The sequence below is a fragment of the Somniosus microcephalus genome, unplaced genomic scaffold, assembly GCF_052327205.1.
Source record: "Somniosus microcephalus isolate GS21.2 unplaced genomic scaffold, FLI_Smic_1.0 scaffold183, whole genome shotgun sequence".
Taxonomy (NCBI): domain Eukaryota; kingdom Metazoa; phylum Chordata; class Chondrichthyes; order Squaliformes; family Somniosidae; genus Somniosus; species Somniosus microcephalus.
The window spans coordinates 257,343-277,094 of NW_028225370.1; the positions used below are offsets into that span (position 1 = coordinate 257,343).

At 46.7% G+C, this 19,752-nt stretch overlaps 1 protein-coding gene across 5 annotated transcripts in view; it reads left to right on the forward strand.

Moving 5' to 3' along the window:
- LOC147082087 (NACHT, LRR and PYD domains-containing protein 3-like) overlaps positions 1 to 19,752 on the forward strand; it is a 113,120-nt gene that overhangs the window by 41,934 nt on the left and 51,434 nt on the right. For all 5 annotated transcript variants that reach the window (XM_085980459.1, XM_085980458.1, XM_085980456.1 and 2 more), the window contains exons 3-4: positions 1,405 to 1,500; positions 10,190 to 10,356. In XM_085980459.1, coding sequence (XP_085836585.1) covers positions 1,437 to 1,500; positions 10,190 to 10,356 — 231 coding nt within the window. In that variant the 5' untranslated portion in view covers positions 1,405 to 1,436. The remainder of the gene's footprint in view (positions 1 to 1,404; positions 1,501 to 10,189; positions 10,357 to 19,752) is intronic.

The window sequence follows — 19,752 nt, forward strand, 5'->3', positions numbered from 1 at the left end:
TGCAGCATTTCACACTTCTCTGCATTAAATTTCACCGGCCATGTGTCTGCCCATTTCACCAGTGTCTCTATTTCCTCCTGAAGTCTTCTGCTGTCCTCCTCACGGTTTACGACTTTTCCGAGATTTGTGTCATCGACAAACTTTTAAACTATGCCCTGTATACCTAAGTCCATGTCACTGAAATAAATCAAAGAGCAGTGGTCCTAATCCCGCCCCCTGGGGACACTGTAAACTTCCCTCCAGTGTGAACAATATCGGTTCACAACTACTGTCTGTTTTCTGTCCCTTCACCAATTTAGTACCCACGCTGCCACTGCTCCTTTAATATCATTGGCTCCAATTTTGTTCACCAGTCTATTATGAGGTACTTTATCAAAGGCCTTCTGAAAGTCCAGAAACAGAACATCAACTGCACCACCTTCATCAACCCTCCTATTTCATCCATTGGCTCATTCAAGTCAGCCAGGTTAGATTTGCCTTTAAATAAAATCCATTTTGTCTGTCACTAATTAACCCATGTTCTTCCAAGTGACGGTTAATTGTGTTTCGGAAATGTTGTCCCGAGGAGTTTCCTCAACACCGATGTTAAGCTGAGTCGCCTGTAGTTATTTGGTTCATCACTCTCTTTTTGAACAGGGAAGTAACGTTTGCAGCCCTCCCGTCCTCTGGCACCTTTCCCATATCCAAGGATTGGAAGATTGTGGCAGAGCGGGTGACATTTCTACTTTGAGCCCTGTCGACCGTTTTAGTACATCGTCCTAATCGATTTATATCCTGTCCAATTTCTCTACCACCTCCTCCTTTACTGTACAATTGGCAGCATCCTCTCCTTTAGTGAATACGGAGGCAAAGTGTTAATTTAGTACCTTAGCCATGTCCTCTGCTTCCACAAGATGATTGCCTTTTTGGTCCTTAATCGGCCCCACCTTTCCTTGGACTATTCTTTCACTATTTATATTTATAAAAGGCGTTAGTGTTCCCTATTATGTTACCACTAATCATTTCTCACACATTCTCCCTGCCCCTCTGTTGCTTTTGTGTGTTTATTGGACTAGTGGCAGCGTTAGTGAAACAGCAACGTGCTGAATTTTTTACAAAGTCTCAAACTGGTACTGAATTAACTGAATCGCTTTTACATTTCCACAGTGGGGAAAGGAAAGGCTGCTGATTGATAGTTTCAATGGCCGCACGTGCGCAGGCTCACACACGAATGGAGAATTATGATTGTAAAACAGCAGTCACATTCACCAGTTGTATATTGATGGTGTTTTCTGAGATCCCAGAGATACCAGCTGCTGTACTGATGGGGGAGGAGGGACTTGATATCATGTTTAACAAGGCAACGTTCTCTTTCTCATTTTAATATTTCCCTCGAACCCTCCATTAATATTATATTTGTTACAGAGCATCAGAGCCTGGGAACGCCTGTCACCACCATGGCTGAAGGTCCAAACAGGGGAGAAGATCCAACATCTTCAACACGAAAGAGAATGGACACAGGTAGGCTCACAAAACTCTGTAAAATACAATTTCTGCCCCGACAAAAGGTCCAGATCTATTGCCTGAACCTGCAGCTCTCTCAGGTCGAGGGAACAGGGCAGAGACTGAGTAAATAGAGGGGAGTGAGTGACCATCTAGAGGGACATCGCAGTCACAGGTGGAGGAAGCCCCTGTACTGGAACTGTCCAATAGATACCTGGTATTGGGGACTGTAAGGTGGACAGACTCTTCTGTAGCCCTGAGCAGGTCAGGTATGATTAGTTACCTCCCTGGTGCCAGAGGGAAGAACATCCTGAAACGTATGGGACCGTCTCAGGGAAGCAAAGGGGAGCAGAAAATAGCCATGGTCAGAACCAATAACACTGGACAGAAATACGTTTATAGAGGGACTATTAAGACTTGGGCATTAAACTACGAAACCAGGCCTCAAGCTGTTGATGTCCGGATTGTTTTGCACTGGGCTGCTTAAGGAGGGTAATATGAGGCTGGTCATTGTGCGGCTGCAGGGCTGGAGCTGGGTGGTAAGGTTCACGATCTTGGGGCACTAGAGTGAGTTCAGTCGGAGAGGAAAGGACGGCCGTGATCTGAACCGACCAACAACAATGGATTTACAGAAAAGGTGAATGGTGCAGTGGGAGGGTATCAGCTGATATGACTGGAGGATGGGGAATATCCGGATTTAAGAAGAGTGCAGAATGACTAAAACTGTTGAAACAGGAACACTTGGGTACGGATTTGCATGATGTTGACCCAGCGATGGTGACGAACGGCGATATATGACCAAGTCAGGTCGGTGTGTGACTTGCAGGGGAAATGGGAGCCGGTGGTGTTCCCATTCACCTTCTGCCTTTATCCTCCTGGGTGCTGTGATCAATTAACTATGAGACAGGACTTGGGTTTGAACGGGACTCGGAGCGAAACGATCCTGATTATAACATTTTGAGGAGAGTGAAAATATATTTGCGGATGCCAGTATTACTAAAGATTTCTATGTCGCGCTGGAGAAGGGGAAGTGCAAAGAGACCTGGGTGTTATTGTGCACCAGTCGCTGAAGGTAAGCATGCAGGTGCAGCAGGCGGTTAAGAAGGCAAATGGTATGTTGGCCTTCGTAGCGAGAGGGTTCGAGTACAAGAACAAGGATGTCTTGCTGCAGTTGTACAGGGCCTTGGTGAGACCACATCTTGAGTATTGTGTGCAGTTTTGGTCACCTTACTTGAGGAAGGACGTTCTTGCCATGGAGGGAGTGCAGCGAAGATTCACCAGGCTGATACCTGGGATGGCAGGAATGACGTATGAGGAGAGATTGTGTCGATTGGGTTTATACTCGCTGGAGTTTAGAAGATTGAGAGGGGATCTCATTGAAACCTATAAAATTCTGTCAGGCCTGGACAGACTAGATGCAGGAAGGATGTTTATGATGGCGGGGGAGTCCAGAACCAGGGGTCACAGTTTAAGGATAAGGGGTAAGCCATTTAGGAATTAGATGAGGAGGAACTTCTTCACCCAGAGTGGTGAACCTGTGGAATTCTCTGCCACAGAGGGCGGTGGAGGCCAGTTCATTAAATATATTCAAGAAAGAGTTGGATATATTTCTTGAGGCTAAAGGGATCAAGGGATATGGGGAGAAGGCAGGGACAGGGTACTGAGTTTGGATGATCAGCCATGATCTCATTGAATGGCGGAGCAGGCTCGAGGGGCCAAATGGCCTACTCCTGCTCCTATCTTCTATGTTTCTGTGTGACCCTGGAGTTATTTTAAGATAGAATCTATATGTATACAGCTAAGGAATAGGAAGGGGAATAGCACATTGTGTGGTGGGTTTTGCAGGCTATCGAGCAGTGGAGATGAGATAGAATCTATATGTATACAGCTAAGGAATAGGAAGGGGAATATCACATTTTGTGGTGGGTTTTGCAGGCTATCAAGCAGTGGAGATGAGATAGAGAGAGGACTGTGTTGTGAGCAAACTCCTGGAATATGTGTGGGGAAACTGCAGGGAGACAGAGGAAAGGGAAGCAAGGATAGAAGCAAAAGACAGGAAGGAGAAAAACAAAAGTGGCAGTCAGAGAAATCAAGGGTTTAAATCAAACATGGCCACAGTAAATAATAATTCTAAAAGGTCGAAGAGTGTTTATAAAAAACAAGCCTGAAGGCTTTGTGTCTTAATGCGAGGAGCATTCGTAATAAGGTGGATGAATTAGCTGCACAAATAGATGTAAACGGATATGATATAATTGGGATTATGGGGACATGTCTCCAGGGTGACAAGGCTGGGAATTCAACATCCAGGGGTATTCAGTATTCAGGAAATACAGGCAAAAAAGAAAAGGAGGTGGGGTAGCATTGCTGGTTAAAGAGGAGATTAACACAATAATATGGAAGGATATTAGCTCTGATGATGTGGAATCTGTATGGGTAGAGCTGAGAAATACCAAGGGGCAGAAAACGTTAGTGGAAGCTGTAGACAGACCCCCAAACAGTAATGCTGAGGTTGGGGATGGCATTAAGTGGGAAATTAGAGATGCGTGCATTAAGGGCACAGCAGTTATCATGAGTGACTTTAATCTACATATAGATTAGGCTAACCAAATTCGTAACAATACTGTGGAGGAGGAATTCCTGGAGTGTATACGGGATGGTTTCCTGGAACAATGTGTCGAGGAACCAACGAGAGATCAGGCCATCTTAGACTGGGTATTATGTAATGAGAGGATTAATTAGCAATCTTATTGTGCGAGGCCCCTTGGGGTGGAGCTATCATAATATGGAGAGTGAAGGATTTGTCTCAGATCCTAGGGTCCTAAATTTAAATAGGAAACTACGATGGTATGAGGCGCGAGTTGGCTAGGATGGATTGGGGAACGTTACTCAAAGGGTTGACTGTGGATAGGCAATGGCAAACATTTAAAGATCGCATGGATGAACAACAGGATTTGTTCATCCCGGTTTGGCATAAAAATAAACAATAAAGGTGACTCAAACGTGGCTAACAAGGGAAATTAGGGATGGCATAAGATCCAAGGAGAGCACATATAAATTGGCCAGAAAAAGCAGCAAACCTGAGGATTGGGAGCAGTTCAGGATTTGGCAAACATAGAAACCTAGAAGATAGGAGCAGGAGTAGGCCATTCGGCCCCTTGAGCCTGCTCTGCCATTCGATGAGATCATGGCTGATCGTCCAAATTCAGTACCCTGTCCCTGCCTTCTCCCCATATCCCTTGATCCCTTTAGCCTTAAGAAATATATCCAACTCCTTCTTGAATATATTTAATGAATTGGCCTCTACTGCCTTCTGTGGTAGAGAATTCCACAGGTTCACCACTCTCTGGGTGAAGAAATTCCTCCTCATCTCAGTTCTAAATGGCCTACCCCTTACCCTTAGACTGTGACCACTGGTTCTGGACTCCCTGACCATCAGGAACATCCTTCCTGCATCTAGTCTGTCCAGTCCTGTCAGAATTTGATAAGTTTCAATGAGATCCCCTCTCATTCTTCTAAACTCCAGCGAGTATAAGCCCAATCGACCCAATCTCTCCTCATACGTCAATCCTGCCATCCCAGGTATCACCCTGGTGAATCTTCGCAGAACTCCTTCCATGGCAAGAACATCCTTCCTCAGATAAGGCGACCAAAACTGCACACAATACTCAAGGTGCGGTCTCACCAAGGCCCTGTACAACTGCAGCAAGACATCCTTGTTCCTGTACTCAAACCCTTTTGCTATGAAGGCCAACATACCATTTGCCTTCTTAACCGCCTGCTGCACCTGCATGCTTACCTTCAGCGACTGGTGCACAAGGACACCCAGGTCTCATTGCACTTCCCCTTCTCCCAATCTATTGCCATTCAGATAATAATCTGCCTTCCTGTTTTTGCCACCAAAGTGGATAACCTCACATTTATTAACGTTACATTGCATCTGCCATGCTTCTGCCCTATCAACCAACCTGTCCAAATCATCCTGGAGTTTCTCGGCATCCTCCTCACAGCACACACGCCCACCCAGCTTTGTGCCGTCTGCAAATTTGGAGATATTACATCTAGTTCCCTTGTCTAGATCATTAATATATATTGTGACTAGCTGGGGTCCAAGGACCGATCCCTGCGGTACCCCACTCGTCACTGCCTGCCACTCGGAAAAAGACCCGTTTATTCCAACTCTTCGCTTTCTGTCTGCCAACCAGTTCTCTATCCAAGTCAATACCTTGCCCCAATCCCATGTGCCTTAACTTTACACGCCAATCTCTCATGCAGGACCTTATCGAAAGCCTTCTGAAAGTTCAAGTACACCACATCCACTGGTTCTCCCTTATCTATTTTACCAGTTACACCCTCAAAAAAATTCCAGTAGATTAGTCAAGCACGATTTACCTTTTGTAAATCCATGCTTACTTTGTCCGATCCTGTCACTGTTTTCCAAGTGCTCTGCTGTTGCATCTTTTATAATGGACTCTAGCATTTTCCCCACTACCGATGTCAGGCTTACCGGTCTGAAATTCCCCGTTTTCTCTCTACCACCTTTTTTTGAATAGTGGGGTAACATTAGCTACCCTCCAATCCATGGGTACCATTCCAGATTCCATCAAATGTTGGAAGATGACCAGCAATGCATCTACTATTTCTAGGGCCACTTCCTTAAGTACCCTAGGATGTAGATCATCAGGCCCTAGGGATTTATCGGCCTTCAATTTCCCTAACACCATTTCCCGACAAATACTGATTTCTTTCAGTTCCTCCCTTTCATCAGATCCTATGTTCCCTGACATATCTGGGAGGTTATTTGTGTCCTCCTTTGTGAAGACAGAACCAAAGTATGTATTTAATTGGTCTGCCATTTCTTTGTTCCCCATTATAAATTCCCCTGATTCTGACTGCAGGGGACCTACGCTTGACTTCACCAGTCTTTTTCTCTTCACATCTATAAAAGCTTTTACAGTTAGTTTTTATGTTCCCTGCAAATTTACACTCCTATTCTATTGTCCCCTTCTTAATTAATTCCTTTGTCCTCCTTTGTTGAATCCTAAACTGCTCCCAATCCTCAAGTTTACTGCTTTTTCAGGCCAATTAATATGTCCTCTCCTTGGATCTTATGCTATCCCTTATTTCCCTTGTGAGCCACGGTTGAGTCACCTTTTTTGTTTTATTTTCATGCCAAACTGGGATGAGCACATTCTGTAGTTCATCCATGAGGTCTTTGAATGTTTGCCATTGCCTATCCGCCGTCAACCCTTTGAGTGACATTCCCCAATCAATCCTACCCAACTCGCGCCTCAGACCATCCTTTATTTAAATTCAGGACCCTAGCCTGAGTCAACTACTTCATTCTTCATTCAAAACGTGGACAGAGCGATTTAATTAAGAGGGGGAAAATAGAATATGAGAGTAAGCTTGCAGGGACCATGAAAACTGACTGTAAAAGCTTCTATAGATATGTGAAGAGAAAAAGATTGGTGAAAAGCGTAGGTCCCTTGCAGTCAGAATGAGAGGAATTTATAATGGGGAACAAAGAAATGGCTGACCTATGAAATACATAATTTGGTTCTGTCTTCACAAAGGAGGACACAAATAACCTCCCAGAAATGTCGGGGAACATAGGGTCTAATGAGAGGGAGGAACTGAATGAAATCAGTATTTGTAGGGAAATATCAACAAAAAATGCTGGAAAAACTCAGCAGGTCAGGCAACATCCATGGACAGAAATTTGAGTTGACGTTTCGATCGAACCCTTCAAAACTGGAAAGAAAAGATAGATCGGAGGCAGGGCTGCGATCAGACAAAAGAATAAAAGAAACAAAAGAAGTAAAAAAGAGACAATAAAAGGTATTAGAAGCTAGACGAGATGGTAATAGGCTGAGATTGGGTGTAAAGTGTACTGGCAGGGCAAGAGATAGCTGCCAGGTGTGAGAGAGAAACAAATCGAAAGGGGGGGAGGGGAAGGAGTGGAAAAATTACAAGAAAAAATGAAATAGGGGCCGAGGTTATGATCTGAAATTGTTGAACTCGATATTGAGTCCGGAAGGCTGCAGAGTGCCTAATCGGAAGATGCGGCGCTGTTCCTCGAGTTTACGTTGAACAATACAAGAGGCCAAGGACGGTGAGGTCCGAGTGGGAATGGAGCGGTGAATTAAAATGACAGGCGACCGGAAGCTCGGGGTCACCCTTACGGACTGAACGGAGGTGTTCCGCAAAGCGGTCACCCAATCTGCGTTTGGTCTCCCCAGTGTAGAGGAGACCGCATCGTGAGCAGCGAATACAGTATACTAGATTGCGAGAAGTACAAGTAAATCGCTGTTTCACCTGGAAGGGGTGTTTGGGGCCCTGGACAGTGGGAAGGGGGGAGGTATAGGGGCAGGTGTTACATCTGCGCTTGCACGGGAAGGTGCCAGGCGAAGGGAAAGGGCTGTTTGGGGTGATAGAGGAGTGGACTAGGGTGTCTCGGAGGGAGCGGTCCCTGCGGAATGCTGAAAGGGGAGGGGAGAGGAAGATACATTTGGTGGTGGGATCACTTTGGAGGTAGCGGAAATGCTGGAGGATGATCCGTTGAATGTGGAGGCTGGTGAGGACAAGGGGAACCCTATCGTGGTTCCGGGAGGGAGGGGCAGGGGTGAGGGCAGAAGTGTGGGAGATAGAACTGACACGGTCGAGGGCAGTGTCAATCACGGTAGTGTCAAACACCCCAGTCCACTCCTCTATCACCCCAAACAGCCCTTCCCCTTTGCCTGGCATCTTCCCGTGCAAGCGGAGGAGATGTAACACCTGCCCCTATACCTCCCCCCTTCCCACTGTCCAGGGCCCCAAACACCCCTTCCAGGTGAAACAGCGATTTACTTGTACTTCTTGCAATCTAGTATACTTTATTCGCTGCTCACGATGCGGTCTCCTCTGCACTGGAGACCAAACGCAGATTGGGTGACCGCTTTGCGGAACACCTCCATTCAGTCCGTAAGGGTGACCCCGAGCTTCCGGTCGCCTGTCATTTTAATTCACCACTCCATTCCCACTCGGACCTCACCGTCCTTGGCCTCTTGTATTGTTCCACGGAAGCTCAACGTAAACTCGAGGAACAGCACCTCATCTTCCGATTAGGCACTCTGCAGCCTTCCGGACTCAATATCGAGTTCAACAATTTCAGATCATAACCTCGGCCCCTATTTCATTTTTTCTTGTAATTTTTCCACTCCTTTTCCCCCCTCCCCCTTTTTGTTTCTCTCTCACACCTGGCAGCTATCTCTTGCCCTGCCAGTACACTTTACACCCAATCTCAGCCTATTACCATCTCGTCTAGCTTCTAATACCTTTTATTGTCTCTTTTTTACTTCTTTTGTTTCTTTTATTCATTTGTCCAATCGCAGCCCTGCCTCCGATCTATCTTTTCTTTCCAGTTTTGAAGAAGGGTTCGACCCGAAACGTCAACTTAAATTTCTGTCCACGGATGTTGCCTGACCTGAGTTTTTCCAGCATTTTCTGTTGTTATTTCGGATTTCCAACATCCGCAGTATTTTGCTATCGTACCAGTATTTGTAGGGAAATGGTGTTCGGGAAATTGATGGGATTGAAGGCCGATAAAACCCCAGGGCCTGATAATCTACATCCTAGGGTCCTTAAGGAAATGGCCCTAGAAATAGTAAATGCATTGCTGGTCATCTTCCAAAATTCTATAGACTCAGGAACAGTTCCCATGGATTAGAGGGTAGCTAATATAACCCCACTATTCAAAAAAGGTGGCAGAGAGAAAACGGGGAATTATAGACCGGTAAGCCTGACATCGGTAGTGGGGAATATGCTAGAGTCCATTATAAAAGATGTAATAGCAGAGCACTTGGAAAGCAGTGACAGGATCGGACAAAGTCAACATGGATTTACAAAAGGTACATCATGCTTGACATATACTGGAATTTTCTGAGGATGTAACTGGTAGAATAGATAAGGGAGAACCAGTGGATGTGATGTATTTGGACTTTCAGAAGGCTTTCGATAAGGTCCCGTATAAGAGATTAGTGTGTAAAGTTAAAGCACATGGGATTGGGGGTAAGGTACTGTCTTGGATAGAGAACTGGTTGGCAGACAGGAAGCAAAGAGTTGGAATAAACAGGTCTTTTTCTGAGTGGCAGGCAGTGACTAGTGGGGTACCCCAGGGATCGGTCCTCGGACCCCAGCTATTCACAATATATATTAATGATCTAGGTGAGGGAACTAGATGTAATATCTCCAAGTTTGCAGACGACACAAAGCTGGGTGGGCGTGTGTGCTGTGAGGAGGATGCCGAGAAACTCTAGTTTGATTTGGACAGGTTGGGTGATTGGGCAGAAGCATGGCAGGTGCAGTATAATGTGGATAAATGTGAGGTTATCCACTTTGGTGGCAAAAACAAGGCGGCAGATTATTATGGGGCGAAAGCAGGGGCAGGGTACTCAATTTGGATGATCAGCCATGATCTCATTAAATGGCGGAGCTGGCTCGAGGGGCCGAATGGCCTACTCCTGCTCCTATCTTCTATGTTTCTATGAACGTATCCTTAGTGAACATTTCCTGATACGGGATGATCGGGGTGGCTGGATCCGATAAGCTGTCGATAAGTCGTGTTTGAGAAATTTGCACACAGAATTGACTGTAGATTGAGGAATGAAACACATGCGATGTAGGTGGGTTTTCAGGAGGTGTTTGTTAATGTGGTTCTTTGTGTTCACAGATCTGAACTCAACAATCAATAAGTTCTTGACAAAGTGCGACGATTACCAGCTGTTCCAGTTGACGAAATTCTACCGGGACAGACTGGAACAGGCAGTTGAAGAGGGTGTGGAGGGACTTGATCTCTGGTTAACAGGCGGGGACCATTTCAGTGGACAAGAGTATCATGTAAGTGGGAGGGACACAGAATGAGTTTAGATTATTCTACGTCACAGGATATTCTGTTCAGCGCTGTCATAGGAACGAGAATTACTCGATTGAAAAAAGATCACGGCCTATGTAATTCCCCTCCTGATACCCTGATAATCGAATGCTACAATGATAATGGAGTTGTTGACTAATCGATCTCTATCGATTGGTCTACAACAGACCCAGACATGAGGTGAGGAAAACCCCAGTGGTGGAGAGCTTTGGGAACCAGAGGTCAAAGGTCACCTGTTCCCCTCAAGCATGTTACACTTACCACATCTCATATTTCAAATTACTCATACTTCACCCCAAAATGAGATTTTCTGAAACAAATCTATCTAATTTGCTGTTTAATGAATCAATATTAACAGCTTCCACCATCTCCCTAGGGAGCCTGTCCCCCCCCAGATTGACCAGTCGCTCATTGAAATATTGTTTCCACAGACTAGTTTTCAATTTACCCTCCAAGCACAGGCCGTGTCCTCTGTTTATACTACACTGGACAAAGTGAAACAGTGATTATATCACCTCTCAAACTTCTCTAATCCAGTGAGAACAGGCCGTGTCCTCTGTTTATACTACACCGGACAAAGTGAAACAGCGAACATACTGCCTCTCAAACTTCTCTAATCCAGTGAGAACAGGCCGTGTCCTCTGTTTATATTACACCGGACAAAGTGAAACAGCGATTATATCACCTCTCAAACTTCTCTAATCCAGTGAGAACAGGCCGTGTCCTCTGTTTATACTACACTGGACAAAGTGAAACAGTGATTATATCACCTCTCAAACTTCTCTAATCCAGTGAGAACAGGCCGTGTCCTCTGTTTATACTACACTGGACAAAGTGAAACAGTGATTATATCACCTCTCAAACTTCTCTAATCCAGTGAGAACAGGCCGTGTCCTCTGTTTATACTACACCGGACAAAGTGAAACTGATTATATCACCTCTCAAACTTCTCTAATCCAGTGAGAACAGGCCGTGTCCTCTGTAGTTTACTGGACAAAGTCAAACAGCGAACATACCGCCTCTCAAACTTCTCTAATCCAGTGAGAACAGGCCCAATTTGCACACTAGCTCCTCCTAATCCAACCCTTCCACCCTCTCAATCACTCCAGTTGCTGTCTTCATTAGCTGTGATAACCATTGTACAGAGGCAATCAGAACTGTACACAGTATTCTCAGTGCGGTCACACCAATGATTGATAAAGTAGCAGGATTATCTGACTATTTTGGCTCAAATGTTAATAAATGCCAACATCGCATTTACTTTATTCACTGCCACCGAGAATAGTTGAAACAACACATCTTAGAATCATATAATGTTACAGAACATGAACCTGAAAAATAGGGAAGGAATTAATAAAACTGTAAATATTGTGAATCTGAAACAATGATCCGAAGAGGTGAAAATACCCAGTGGATCTGTCAGTACCTGCACAAAGGACAAGGGCATGGTTCGGTATAACTCCTGAGTGGATGGAAAGCAAAAGGGAAACTGTTTTATTGGGACTGGGAAAAGGAGAGACCGGAGACAATAGACAGGAGTTAGAGGGAAGGCAATAAGCTGAGTGACCAGGAAACTACTTCATAGTAAATTGGGGAAAGGTTCGATGACACAAAAAAAAAAATCCCTTGTGGGCTAAACAAATGGTATTTAAAAAACACCGGAGCTCAAATGATGAAAATGCATAAAACTCAAACAGGACAACAAATGTTTATAACCAGAAACAACTATGTGGATGGAAAAGTCAGAGCGCTCCCTCCTTAGATAGTGCTTTCTCCTCCCTCAGTCACGGAATCTAATTCCCAACCTCCTGCTCACTGCCCATTACCGATAATATCCCACCTAGTCTAATCCCAACCTCCTGCTCATTACCCATTACTGTTAATATCCCAGCTAGTCTAATCCCAACCTCCTGCTCATTACCCATTACTGTTAATATCCCACCTAGTCTAATCCCAACCTCCTGCTCACTGCCCATTACCGTTAATATCCCACCTAGTCTAATCCCAACCTCCTGCTCACTGCCCATTACTGTTAATATCCCACCTAGTCTAATCCCAACCTCCTGCTCACTGCCCATTACTGTTAATATCCCACCTAGTCTAATCCCAACCTCCTGCTCACTGCCCATTACTGTTAATATCCCACCTAGTCTAATCCCAACCTCCTGCTCACTGCCCATTACTGTTAATATCCCACCTAGTCTAATCCCAACCTCCTGCTCACTACCCATTACTGTTAATATCCCACCTAGTCTAATCCCAACCTCCTGCTCACTACCCATTACCGTTAATATCCCACCTGGTCTAATCCCAACCTCCTGCTCACTGCCCATTACTGTTAATATCCCACCTAGTCTAATCCCAACCTCCTGCTCACTGCCCATTACTGTTAATATCCCACCTGGTCTAATCCCAACCTCCTGCTCACTGCCCATTACTGTTAATATCCCACCTAGTCTAATCCCAGCCTCCTGCTCACTGCCCATTACTGTTAATATCCCACCTAGTCTAATCCCAACCTCCTGCTCACTGCCCATTACTGTTAATATCCCACCTAGTCTAATCCCAGCCTCCTGCTCACTGCCCATTACTGTTAATATCCCACCTAGTCTAATCCCAACCTCCTGCTCACTGCCCATTACTGTTAATATCCCACCTGGTCTAATCCCAACCTCCTGCTCACTGCCCATTACTGTTAATATCCCACCTAGTCTAATCCCAACCTCCTGCTCACTACCCATTACTGTTAATATCCCACCTAGTCTAATCCCAACCTCCTGCTCACTGCCCATTACTGTTAATATCCACCTAGTCTAATCCCAGCCTCCTGCTCACTGCCCATTACTGTTAATATCCTACCTAGTCTAATCCCAACCTCCTGCTCACTGCCCATTACTGTTAATATCCCACCTAGTCTAATCCCAACCTCCTGCTCACTGCCCATTACTGTTAATATCCCACCTAGTCTAATCCCAACCTCCTGCTCACTGCCCATTACTGTTAATATCCCACGTAGTCTAATCCCAACCTCCTGCTCACTGCCCATTACTGTTAATATCCCACCTAGTCTAATCCCAACCTCCTGCTCACTGCCCATTACTGTTAATACTCCACCTAGTCTAATCCCAACCTCCTGCTCACTGCCCATTACTGTTAATATCCCACCTAGTCTAATCCCAACCTCCTGCTCACTGCCCATTACTGTTAATATCCCACCTAGTCTAATCCCAACCTCCTGCTCACTGCCCATTACTGTTAATATCCTACCTAGACTAATCCCAACCTCCTGCTCACTGCCCATTACTGTTAATATCCCACCTAGTCTAATCCCAACCTCCTGCTCACTGCCCATTACCGTTAATATCCCACCTAGTCTAATCCCAACCTCCTGCTCACTGCCCATTACTGTTAATATCCCATCTAGTCTAATCCCAATCTTACTGCCCATTACTGTTAATATCCCATCTAGTCTAATACCAACCTCCTGCTCACTGCCCATTACTGTTAATATCCACCCTAGTCTAATCCCAACCTCCTGCTCACTGCCCATTACTGTTAATATCCCACCTAGTCTAATCCCAACCTCCTGCTCACTGCCCATTACTGTTAATATCCCACCTAGTCTAATCCCAACCTCCTGCTCACTGCCCATTACTGTTAATATCCCACCTAGTCTAATCCCAACCTCCTGCTCACTGCCCATTACTGTTAATATCCTACCTAATCTAATCCCAACCTCCTGCTCACTGCCCATTACTGTTAATATCCCACCTAGTCTAATCCCAACCTCCTGCTCACTGCCCATTACAGTTAATATCCCACCTAGTCTAATCCCAACCTCCTGCTCACTACCCATTACTGTTAATACCCCACCTAGTCTAATCCCAACATCCTGCTCACTGCCCATTACTGTTACTATCCCACCTAGTCTAATCCCAACCTCCTGCTCACTGCCCATTACTGTTAATATCCCACCTAGTCTAATCCCAACCTCCTGCTCACTGCCCATTACCGTTAATATCCCACCTAGTCTAATCCCAACCTCCTGCTCACTGCCCATTACTGTTAATACCCCACCTAGTCTAATCCCAACCTCCTGCTCACTGCCCATTACTGTTAATATCCCACCTAGTCTAATCCCAACCTCCTGCTCACTGCCCATTACTGTTAATATCCCACCTAGTCTAATCCCAACCTCCTGCTCACTGCCCATTACTGTTAATATCCCACCTAGTCTAATCCCACCTCCTGCTCACTGCCCATTACAGTTAATATCCCACCTAGTCTAATCCCAACCTCCTGCTCACTGCCCATTACTGTTAATATCCCACCTAGTCTAATCCCAACCTCCTGCTCACTGCCCATTACTGTTAATATCCCACCTAGTCTAATCCCAACCTCCTGCTCACTGCCCATTACTGTTAATATCCCACCTAGTCTAATCCCAACCTCCTGCTCACTGCCCATTACTGTTAATATCCCATCTAGTCTAATCCCAATCTTACTGCCCATTACTGTTAATATCCTACCTAGTCTAATCCCAACCTCCTGCTCACTGCCCATTACTATTCAAAAAGGGGGGTAGGGAAAAAGCAGATAATTACAGACCTGTAAGCCTTACATCAGTTGTGGGCAAAATGCTGGAGTCCATCATTAAGGATGAAATAGCGGAGCACTTAGCAAATGGGGACAGGATAGGACAGAGTCAACATGGATTTACAAAGGGTAAATCGTGCTTGACTAATCTATTGGAATTTTTTGAGGGAGTAACTGGTAGAATAGATGGGGGAGAGCCAGTAGATGTGGTGTACCTGGACTTCCAAAAGGCCTTCGATAAGGTCCCACATAAAAGATTAGCATGGAAAATTGAGGCTCATGGGATAAAGGGGAAAGTTTTGGCGTGGATAGGGAACTGGCTGTCAGATAGAAAACAGAGAGTTGGAATAAACGGCTCATTTTCTGAATGGCAGGCAGTAACAAGTGGGGTACCACAGGGATCTGTCCTGGGCCCCCAGCTGTTCACAATTTACATTAATGACCTGGATCAGGGAGTCGGATGCAGCATTTCCAAATTTGCAGACGACACTAAACTAGGAGGGGGGGTGGGCTCAGAGGAAGAGACCAGGAAGCTCCAGAGCGATTTGGACAGACTGGGCGATTGGGCGGATAAATGGCAGATGCACTATAATGTGGACAAGTGCGAAGTTATCCACCTTGGGTGCAGGAACGAGAGGGCAAATTATTATTTAAATGGCAATAGATTGGGAGAGGGGGAAGTACAGAGAGACCTGGGTGTTCTTGTACACCAGTCACTGAAGGCGAGCATGCAGGTGCAACAGGCGGTCAAGAAGGCAAACGGTATGCTGGCCTTCATAGCAAAAGGGTTAGAATACAGGAACAGGGATACCTTGCTGCAGCTGTACAGGGCACTGGTGAGACCACACCTCGAGTACTGTGTACAGTTTTGGTCGCCTCATCTGAGGAAGGATGTTCTTGCCATGGAGGGGGTGCAGCGGCGATTCACCAGGCTGATACCAGGAATGGCGGGAATGACCTATGAGGAGAGACTATGTAGTTTAGGGATGTACACACTGGAGTTTAGAAGATTGAGAGGGGACCTCATAGAAGTGTATAAAATTCTGACAGGTCTAGACAGACTGGATGCAGAAGGAATGTTTCCCTTGGCGGGTGAGAACAGAACTAGAGGACATAATTTAAGGATAAGGGCTAAACCATTTAGGACAGAGATGAGGGGGAATTTCTTCACTCAGAGAGTGGTGAACCTGTGGAACTCATTGCCACAGAGGGCAGTGTACGCCAGCTCATTAAATATATTTAAGAGGGAATTAGATATATTTCTACGGGCAAAAGGGGTTAAGGGTTACGGAGAGAAGGCGGGGACGGGATACTGAATTAAAGGATCAGCCATGATCTCATCGAATGGCGGAGCAGGCACGAAGGGCCGAATGGCCTACTCCTGCTCCTATCTTCTATGTATCTATGTATCTATGTACTGTTAACATCCAGCCTTAGCTCTTCCCAACTTCCCAGTTTCCTGTTCACTCCACAAACACTAAACTCAATTTGTCAAAAATAATATCTATTGTATTAATTTATCGAGTGCTTCTGCAACAGTTTGTGGGAGTAAATTATGCAATCTAACCAAATTGTAGTTAAATAAATGGATCTAACCTTACCCGTAATACTTCGAATTGGCCGACATTTGTCCCCTATGTACAAACATTGGGAACACTCTGCGGGCGGAGGCCTACCTCGGGAGTAAATTTGTCCCTCTGAACAAACAATGGGAACACTCTGCGGGCGGAGGCCTACCTCGGGAGTAAATTTGTCCCTCTGAACAAACAATGGAAACACTCTGCGGGCGGAGGCCTACCTCGGGAGTAAATTTGTCCCTCTGAACAAACAATGGGAACACTCTGCGGGCGGAGGCCTACCTCGGGAGTAAATTTGTCCCTCTGAACAAACAATGGAAACACTCTGCGGGCGGAGGCCTACCTCGGGAGTAAATTTGTCCCTCTGAACAAACAATGGGAACACTCTGCGGGCGGAGGCCTACCTCGGGAGTAAATTTGTCCCTCTGAACAAACAATGGGAACACTCTGTGGGCGGAGGCCTACCTCGGGAGTAAATTTGTCCCTCTGAACAAACAATGGGAACACTCTGCGGGCGGAGGCCTACCTCGGGAGTAAATTTGTCCCTCTGAACAAACAATGGGAACACTCTGCGGGCGGAGGCCTACCTCGGGAGTAAATTTGTCCCTCTGAACAAACAGTGGAAACACTCTGCGGGCGGAGGCCTACCTCGGGAGTAAATTTGTCCCTCTGAACAAACAATGGAAACACTCTGCGGGCGGAGGCCTACCTCGGGAGTAAATTTGTCCCTCTGAACAAACAGTGGAAACACTCTGCGGGCGGAGGCCTACCTCGGGAGTAAATTTGTCCCTCTGAACAAACAGTGGAAACACTCTGCGGGCGGAGGCCTACCTCGGGAGTAAATTTGTCCCTCTGAACAAACAGTGGAAACACTCTGCGGGCGGAGGCCTACCTCGGGAGTAAATTTGTCCCCTCTGAACAAACAATGGAAACACTCTGCGGGCGGAGGCCTACCTCGGGAGTAAATTTGTCCCTCTGAACAAACAATGGAAACACTCTGCGGGCGGAGGCCTACCTCGGGAGTAAATTTGTCCCTCTGAACAAACAATGGGAACACTCTGCGGGCGGAGGCCTACCTCGGGAGTAAATTTGTCCCTCTGAACAAACAATGGGAACACTCTGCGGGCGGAGGCCTACCTCGGGAGTAAATTTGTCCCTCTGAACAAACAATGGGAACACTCTGCGGGCGGAGGCCTACCTCGGGAGTAAATTTGTCCCTCTGAACAAACAATGGGAACACTCTGCGGGCGGAGGCCTACCTCGGGAGTAAATTTGTCCCTCTGAACAAACAGTGGAAACAATCTGCGGGCGGAGGCCTACCTCGGGAGTAAATTTGTCCCCTCTGAACAAACAATGGAAACACTCTGCGGGCGGAGGCCTACCTCGGGAGTAAATTTGTCCCTCTGAACAAACAATGGAAACACTCTGCGGGCGGAGGCCTACCTCGGGAGTAAATTTGTCCCTCTGAACAAACAATGGGAACACTCTGCGGGCGGAGGCCTACCTCGGGAGTAAATTTGTCCCTCTGAACAAACAATGGGAACACTCTGCGGGCGGAGGCCTACCTCGGGAGTAAATTTGTCCCCTCTGAACAAACAATGGGAACACTCTGCGGGCGGAGGCCTACCTCGGGAGTAAATTTGTCCCTCTGAACAAACAATGGGAACACTCTGCGGGCGGAGGCCTACCTCGGGAGTAAATTTGTCCCCTCTGAACAAACAATGGAAACACTCTGCGGGCGGAGGCCTACCTCGGGAGTAAATTTGTCCCTCTGAACAAACAATGGAAACACTCTGCGGGCGGAGGCCTACCTCGGGAGTAAATTTGTCCCTCTGAACAAACAATGGGAACACTCTGCGGGCGGAGGCCTACCTCGGGAGTAAATTTGTCCCTCTGAACAAACAATGGGAACACTCTGCGGGCGGAGGCCTACCTCGGGAGTAAATTTGTCCCCTCTGAACAAACAATGGGAACACTCTGCGGGCGGAGGCCTACCTCGGGAGTAAATTTGTCCCTCTGAACAAACAGTGGAAACACTCTGCGGGCGGAGGCCTACCTCGGGAGTAAATTTGTCCCCTCTGAACAAACAATGGAAACACTCTGCGGGCGGAGGCCTACCTCGGGAGTAAATTTGTCCCTCTGAACAAACAGTGGAAACAATCTGCGGGCGGAGGCCTACCTCGGGAGTAAATTTGTCCCTCTGAACAAACAGTGGAAACAATCTGCGGGCGGAGGCCTACCTCGGGAGTAAATTTGTCCCTCTGAACAAACAGTGGAAACACTCTGCGGGCGGAGGCCTACCTCGGGAGTAAATTTGTCCCTCTGAACAAACAGTGGAAACACTCTGCGGGCGGAGGCCTACCTCGGAAGTAAATTTGTCCCTCTGAACAAACAATGGGAACACTCTGCGGGCGGAGGCCTACCTCGGGAGTAAATTTGTCCCTCTGAACAAACAGTGGGAACACTCTGCGGGCGGAGGCCTACCTCGGGAGTAAATTTGTCCCTCTGAACAAACAATGGAAACAATCTGCGGGCGGAGGCCTACCTCGGGAGTAAATTTGTCCCTCTGAACAAACAATGGGAACACTCTGCGGGCGGAGGCCTACCTCGGGAGTAAATTTGTCCCTCTGAACAAACAATGGAAACACTCTGCGGGCGGAGGCCTACCTCGGGAGTAAATTTGTCCCTCTGAACAAACAGTGGAAACACTCTGCGGGCGGAGGCCTACCTCGGGAGTAAATTTGTCCCTCTGTACAAACATTGGGAACACTCTGCGGGCGGAGGCCTACCTCGGGAGTAAATTTGTCCCTCTGTACAAACAATGGGAACACTCTGCGGGCGGAGGCCTACCTCGGGAGTAAATTTGTCTCTCTGAACAAACAATGGAAACACTCTGCGGGCGGAGGCCTACCTCGGGAGTAAATTTGTCTCTCTGAACAAACAATGGAAACACTCTGCGGGCGGAGGCCTACCTCGGGAGTAAATTTGTCCCCTCTGAACAAACAGTGGAAACACTCTGCGGGCGGAGGCCTACCTCGGGAGTAAATTTGTCCCTCTGAACAAACAATGGGAACACTCTGCGGGCGGAGGCCTACCTCGGGAGTAAATTTGTCCCTCTGAACAAACAGTGGGAACACTCTGCGGGCGGAGGCCTACCTCGGGAGTAAATTTGTCCCTCTGAACAAACAA